Raw genomic sequence first — 7380 nt, forward strand, 5'->3', positions numbered from 1 at the left:
TGACATGAAATTCAAAGGGATCTCGGTGCAGACAGCCGGGTCATGGGGTTTGCATGCTGTGGGCCGGGGAAAATGATGAGGCTGCTGATGGCTGTAGGTGTTTTGGGGAACAGGCTGGGGTGCGCCTCTGATTGCTACTTAAGCCAGGCGCGTGGCTGAGGGCCTGGTGCATGGGCACTGCGTTGGTGGCGCGGGCTCCCTGCTGCTGTTTCCGGTGCTGGCGCTGTGCTCTGCCCTCCGCAGCAGTGCAATGAGACATCCTCTGCAAGGGAGGCTGATGTGCTCTAGGAGCTGCCAGGCTGGGTGAGGCATCGGGTTCCTCCTGGGGTCATTGCCTGTCTCCAAAACCAGGAGAGATATGTGTGAATCTGCCCTGTAGCAGGTGGGTATGGGGCAGGCTCATGCTCTGGGAGATGTCTGCTACTGGAAGTCAGGGGGTTGCTTGTAAGCATGGGGATTGCATGTTCTCCCACCTCCAGAGACAGAATATGGGGGTCACGATGGAGATCCAGAGCAGGGCAGCTGGGCCAGTGGCAGGAATGAGCGTGCCAAGAGGTTTAACCACCAGGACGAGCTCTCTCTCGGTGTACTCAGACCCTCAGCAGCCTCTTGCAGAGCCCTGGACAAGCACCTGCCCCTCCTGTCAGCCTCCTTGGGCTCACTGAGGCCTGGTCTGTGCAGAGTTGGGGTCTTGTGGGGGCAGCTGAGTTGGAAGCAAGTTGCGCTCTGGGTGCATCAGAGGTGCGTATGCGCAATGCATGGCTACTAGCACCCGCTCTTTGTGCGCTCCTCCAGCCGGGTGAAGGGAAACGAGGCCAATTAATGGAGAAAGAGAGTGTTGCCTGGTGATCAGAGCAGGAGCGGGGAGCTGGGGGTCTCCCCCCCGACTCTGCTGCTGTCCTTGACTGGGCTGGGATCTGCCTGTTTAGCCTTCACCCTTCTTGCAGGAGGGATAATCTAGCTGGCGGGGGCACGGGGGAGCAGCGCAGCTGGCGCCTGTGGAAGGACAGGGCGTCGGGATCCTCACTGGAGAGAGGCTGGGATGGCAGAAAGGCCATTTTATTTCCATTCCTAGAAAGCCTCTCCCTGTGATGGAACCGATGAGGCTGTCGGCACCGCTGGTCACTCAGCTGTGCAGCAACACCGCCCTCTGCCGAGAGCAAGCCAGAGCAGCACGAGGGGATGGTGCCCACAACGCCTCCAAGACTGGCACCAGGGGAACTCTCCCTGGGCCAGCCCAGCTGCAGCCTCCTGCCCGGGGCTGGGAGCACGAGCCTGCCCCCAAACTGCTCCCCTCGTCCCTGTCTCCATCCCCTTTGCAGCCGCGCTCCCACCCTCCCTTCCCCTCCCTGCTCTTGTCCAGATATGCCAAGGGCTGCTTGCCTCCGGACCTGCAGCCCTTCCACCTGTACAATGAGGGTGGGGGTCTAAGAACTGCCATGGGCCCCCTTGCTATGCTCGGAGCTGTACAAATTGGCCTTCCCCAAACCCTGCAGTTGCAGTTAAGCTCTGCAGACGTGTTTTGGAGTGACACCGGGAGTATTGGTTGTAGCCGTGTCGGTCTAAGGACACGGGCAGACATGGGTAAATCAAATATCTTTTTATTCGATCAACTCAAATAGTTGGAAAAATTCTTCTTGGCAAGCTTTCAGGTTTAAATACCCTTCGCCAGGCTGAGGAAGCATCTGCAGTTGGTGTGTGCTCTTCTACACCCCTGTGTCTGTGTACATGTGTCAGGTGCTGTACATTGGGATCTTTATCTCAGCTGGGCCCTTAAGGAGCTGCACTAAAAGAATGGACCTAGGATCTCATCTAAGGGATGTCTGGAAAGGAGAGGCTTCACATCAGCTCAGAATAAATCAGACGTTCACGGCAGCAGCCGTATTTCTGCCAGCAGGCGGGTATCTCCCTTGATAGGCTGTTGCTGACAAAGGCCTAGTGCTGATAACGTACCAGCTGTCTCAACTTTGTCTCCCACCCCCCCTTTCTCCTTCAAGGCCTTTTCTTCTCCCCTCGTGATCCCACTTGTTCTGGCCTTTCTGCATGTTTCAAGTGATTGTCTCTCTTTCCAGTCTCCAGGCTGCTTTTCCCCGTGGCTTCGCCTTGAGCGGCTCCTGCTTATCAGATGAGATGCGAAGCCCTGCTCCCGATTTGTGCGCAGCTTTGATCTCATGGCACTCTCTGGTGAGCATTTACCGCAGAAGAGTCGGGACACCGTCTCTCTCTCTCTGCTCCTGTGACTCACCCGCTCACAAGTCCCAGGTGGACCCTGAGGAGCAAAACCCCCGCTGTTTTCCAAGCTACCTAGACGGGATTGTAATTCTGACTAGCAACAGGCACGTCTGTGCGACTGAGCAGAGGGGCGTTGTTGGGAAGGTGGTGGGGAGGGGTTTCCAATGGATCTCAAAGCAAGTTCCATGTGATGCATCATTTTTAATGCACTCGGTTAACCAAGGTACAGGGAAATATCTGCTTCAGTTATAAGTCCGTGGGGGAGATAAAGATGGGCCCCAGGAGTCCTGACCCAGCAGAGCACCTATCCCTGTGTGTAACCCCTAGTAGGGGCCTAAATTGCACTGATTTCAGCACCTACGTGAGTGCATCCATGGGCTGGAGCCTCTGAGGATGCCTGCACCGGGGTGTGTTGCTTGCTGCCTCTGCTCTGCATGTCCACTGTAGGAGCCAGGCAGTGAAAGCACCCTTGGTGCAGAGCCCTGAAGCTGCATTTTGGGTGTGCTCAGCGGTGGCACATCCTTTGTGGGGTTGACCCCCTTGGTGGCACAGCTGAACTGCCATGGTGTAGATGCCCTCTGTGCCTAGGCCACTAGTCTCTACTCTTTTGCAGGTTTTCTCCTGGTTCAGCTGGAAGTGGCTGTGGTACACTGCATCTCTTGCTTTTAAACCAGTGGTTTTCAACCTTTTGGACTCAAGGTCCCCCCTTGGGAAATGCCAGCTCTTAGCTCTCACCCCTTTCTTGACTATGGGAAAAAGAATAACAGCACTTTTTCTGTTGCAAAGAACTCAGTAAGCCTGCAACAGATCAGACACTCTGGATTTCCTATTGGGTTTACTTTGTCAAGCGGGTAGGTGTTAGCACACCTAGCAGTGCTAATGTTGCATGGCACCCTTAAAAGGGTCTCACAAGCACCCCAGGGTTGAGAACTGAGGCTTTTAAAACAGCAACATGATCTGTGAAGACTTTGCGGTAGCTGGTTACCTGAAGTTGCTGCCCTTAAGGAGTTAAGTCTGCAATGATTCTTCCTAAAAAGAAAGAGCTAACGATGAAGGAGGGGAGAAAGCAGAGACAGCACTGTGAGGGCTTGGCTATCCAGCCTGAGACCTTCATATCTTGATGACCAGCGAGTATCTTCTACAAGGAAAAGTAAACCGTTTTCAGTCTAGGCCTTTAGATATGGTGTTCTCTTGGGATCGAGGGGAGAGAGCATTGTGCCTCTGTTCTAATTAGCTGTTGAGATATGGGCTGTGAAGACAACTGCTCTGAATTTGCCCACACATTCAAGATCGCATGCAGTAGACCAGCACTTATCTACAGGGAACGTCCCTGGAGATCACACACCTAAAATGCTTTGCTGGCTTTGTTGGAGCTTTTTGTTTCAGCCACCTTTTCAACCCCCACCCCGGTCTGCGCAGTAATGTGGAAGAACCTGTTGCCATTCATTATATCCCCTGCTTGGCATTTCTGCCCATGCTTTGGGGAAAGCAGAAGAGCTGAAAGAGTGCTCCACTGGTGCCTGCTAGCAATCAGAAGCCTGGAGGGCAGGAGATGAAGTGAAGGAGGTTCATAGTTGGTGGCATTAGCTGATGGCACCACTTGGCGATGAGCTGGGGGAAGACCGCGTAGAATAGGGGGAGACAGGAAAGTCTGATCGGAAGGACGGGGAAGCAGCGGTAGAAAAATTCTGGAGGGAAAAGAAGAAACTGAAGCTTGAAAAGTTGGAAAAATATTGAGGGACCCAACAGAAGAGGGACCAAAAATAGCAGGGCTGCTGTCTAACCTGTCTGCAGCACAGCTCTGCCAAGAAGTCATGACTTGCTGCTACGCTAGGTGCTGCACATACGCATGGGAGATCCTGTTCCAAACCATGTGACGGTCTAAATGGAGGAGATGAATGAGGGGAGGAAGAAGCAGGAAAGGAAGCTCGGGTCATGTAGGAGGTCAACAGCAGAGGTGGGAATAGCTCTGGATTTCTAGGTCTGTGCCCCCTGAGACGATGCTCTCTGATGAGAGGGAAGGTTAGGAAAGCCCAAAAAGACGAATCCAGGCTGGCCTGTCAGCAACAGACGCAAATGGCTTGGACAAATGCAAATCTTTTATAACTTTCTTCTCCCGAAGGAGTTTGGGTTGCAGACAGCTCTTGGGTTGCCATCCTCTGAACTTCGCATTTGAGACCTACGCGTGGGCATCAGAACGATCGCACTCAGACCTTAGCATCAAAGCAACACAGGAACTTCAATTACCCAGCTCTCACGAGAGGCCTCTGAGACTAAACTCCCCCACAACTCCAATTTACAGCCAAGGGAGGTGCAAAATAGTTGAGAGAGTTGCTCAAGGTCAAAGAGGAGCAGTGTTGGGGGTGGAAGTCGAACTCAGGACTTCCCGCCCCACTCATGTGCTCGGTCCACAAGCCCCTGCTGCGCTACAGTGATGCGGTGAACTCTGGGGGAAATTCTGCAGGCAAAAAGGCAGTTCTTAAATCTTCTAGTCGGCCCCTGCCTCTGACCCATGGCTGCCCACAGAACTGTCCCCAGATGCAACAGAAGGATGGTGCATCAGGCACCGAGCTTATCCTAGGCAGGATGACACCCTTGTCTCCACTGTGTAGGCAGAAAGGAGGCTTCGCCTCCTAAATGACCGTCCAAGTAAGAGCCTCAGCTGCTGGGGCAGGGAGTGCCATGGTGGCTGTCCAGGTGATGATGAAGGAGTGAATACTGAGAACAGAGGACAAAGCAGCTGGGACCAAGGAGTCACCACTGATAATGGAGAGTTATGGACTCAGCAGTTGGAAGAGGCCAATTTTTGGACCTAGGCAGACTGTGGGACCTCTCACTCACAAGCATCTCCTCTGTTCTGCTTGAACTGGAGACTAGCAGTTCGAACTAGGCATCGACAAGAGCGACAGCTGGCACTGGACAGTAACACAGTGATCGGCAGATAACTGCCCACTTCCCAAGGGCACAGGCATGGCAGGGGGGGCCGGGAAGATGCAAGAACTGAACTGGGAGGATAATGGAGCAACAGTTATCACTAGAATATCTCGAATAACAGCTAGAACCAGGCAGTTAGCACTGGGCACTGATATGAGTGAAGGGAGCAGCAGCTGAAGAGGGCACTTGCTGGGAGTGATGATGGCCTGGTGAAACACAGGAGTGAGCCTGTTGGCATGGGACTGGCATTTGGATTGCTCAGGACTGTCCGGTCATGGGAACAAGAGCTGGAAATGGGTATCCAGAAGAAAATGCAACAAGAGAAGCAGATCCTGCTTAGGAGGGAAGAAAGGAAGAACAACTGGGAAACCAGGAACATCACCAAGAAGCCAGACAAGGCAGGAGAGACGAGAAATGAAAGGGAGACAAAGGACAGGCAGAGCAAAGAAAGAGACTAAGAAAGGCAGAGAGGAATAAAGGCGGAGGAAGGAGACAATTCCCCCGAAGAGCTGAGTGAACATTTGGTCCCTTTGCTTCATAGCGCATACAAAGGGTTAGAAAAAAATCAAGCCCACTGCCTATGGAAGAGATTTGTGGACTACGAAGCAACAGTGCTTGCACTGTAGCACTCATACAAATGAATGGGGGGTTGTGATTGCAGCTGACTCTAGATACGTACTTATCTCGGCTTACAACAGGAGACAACAACTTAACAGTTGGAGTTTTCTTCTCCCTTTCCCAACAAAGAGGTGTAAGGAGCATGTCCATGGATTCTCTCAGCATCTTTGGCCACGTTGAATGCATGATATGAGCTAACGAGGAAAGGAAGACCTTCACAGTAAAGAGGTGGTTTGGAAGAAAAGATGAGCAGATGAGATGGAGCAGCACGCACAGCATGCTGTGGAGTCTCCACCACAAACACACAGAGGAAGTTGAGGCTAAAGAAGTGGAAAGCGTGGGAAGGAAACCTGATCACGGGCTAAGACAGCACCGAGACTTCTGCCCCTGGGAAGAAAGACGAGCAGAGCAATAGCAGCCAGATGCAGAAGTTAGAAGACTCTAGCCAACATTATATATAACCCAGTGTGGTCAGCTGTGATGGGGAAGGCAGTGATAGAGGAAGAGCAGCTGGCATCAGCAGCCCAGCCAGATGGGTCAAGGGTGAGGTTAGCTCTGACATGTCTCTGAGAGAAGGTAGAGGGGAAAACAAGTACCAGGGACAGAGCTCCAAGGGGGTTTCCCTAGGGCAGAAACTGAGCTGTCCAAGGCCGGGGCTCGAAGAACTGCAGTCCTCGAGCGCAGCCCTTTCTACATTGGATGCCGTCCTGTGATCCAGGGAAAACCGCTGCAATTTGCACCTGGAAGCAGGACAAAGGTCCTTCCCGTATTCTGCGGGCGAGCGTGTGCACAGCCCTGTCCTCTGGTTTGCGCGTCGTGACGTTGACCCGGCGCGATGGTCAGACGCAGCTTCGCAGCACGACCCGCACGAGTCAGAAGCAGCATCGACCTCTTCTGAGCCGCTCCTGCAGGACGAGACCTCGCCCATTAAAAACAGGGACGAAGCCGCGTCGGATGCGCGGCGGTCCCGAACTTGGTACGAGACCTGCCCAAAGTAACGCCAGCCCGGGAACCCCGAGCGCGTCGGGACCCCCCCCCCACGGCCCCGGTTGGAGAATCCACATCACGAAGCCAGGGCTGGGCTCGATCTCGGGCAACTCTTCCTCCATCTCTGCTCACGTCTGCTCTCCGAGGAAGGACGAGCCGCCACGCCGGACTTTTTTCCGGCACAGGACGAGCAGGCGGCTTCTCCAGGTTTCTGTTTTCCTCCTGGCAGCCCCAGGTCACGAGGCCGGCCCAGCCCGCGGGGCGAGGCGGGGAGCACGGCTGCAGCCAGGCCCTGGGTCAGCCTGGTGGAGAAGGCGGGGGTGCCCCCAGCTGCCCAGGAGGGCCCAGGGGCTGACACAGAGGGGCAGGGCACCTCCCAGGGGCACTAATGCCCCCCATTAACCCCTTCCTTCCTGCAGTGGGGCCCTGCTGTTGCCTATGGTGCATGGAGCAGATCCCCCCTCCCAGACTCCTCTTCCCCCCTCCCCCTCGGCTGGCAGCACTCCGCCACCGTCCCACAATGCCCCGCGGCCCCGCCCCGCTCTCCAACGCGCGCCCCGCTCCCTCCCCTCACCGGCCAACCAAACTTGCGCGCTGACACCCCCCCTC

The 7380-nt window shown here is 54.7% G+C and overlaps 1 protein-coding gene across 2 annotated transcripts in view; it reads left to right on the top strand.

Annotated features, from left to right (window-relative positions):
• Positions 1–7380, top strand: part of GNA11 (G protein subunit alpha 11) — a 24256-nt gene that overhangs the window by 2089 nt on the left and 14787 nt on the right. The window contains exon 1 of one of the 2 annotated variants that reach the window (XM_025196456.1): positions 2157–2184. The exons of the other annotated variant lie outside the window; for it this stretch is intronic. Coding sequence (XP_025052241.1) covers positions 2172–2184 — 13 coding nt within the window. The 5' untranslated portion in view covers positions 2157–2171. Of the gene's footprint in view, positions 1–2156; positions 2185–7380 lie in introns of those variants that run through there. 2 annotated transcript variants of the gene reach the window in all.

This window comes from Alligator sinensis, unplaced genomic scaffold (assembly GCF_000455745.1).
Source record: "Alligator sinensis unplaced genomic scaffold, ASM45574v1 scaffold1295_1, whole genome shotgun sequence".
NCBI classification, from domain to species: domain Eukaryota; kingdom Metazoa; phylum Chordata; order Crocodylia; family Alligatoridae; genus Alligator; species Alligator sinensis.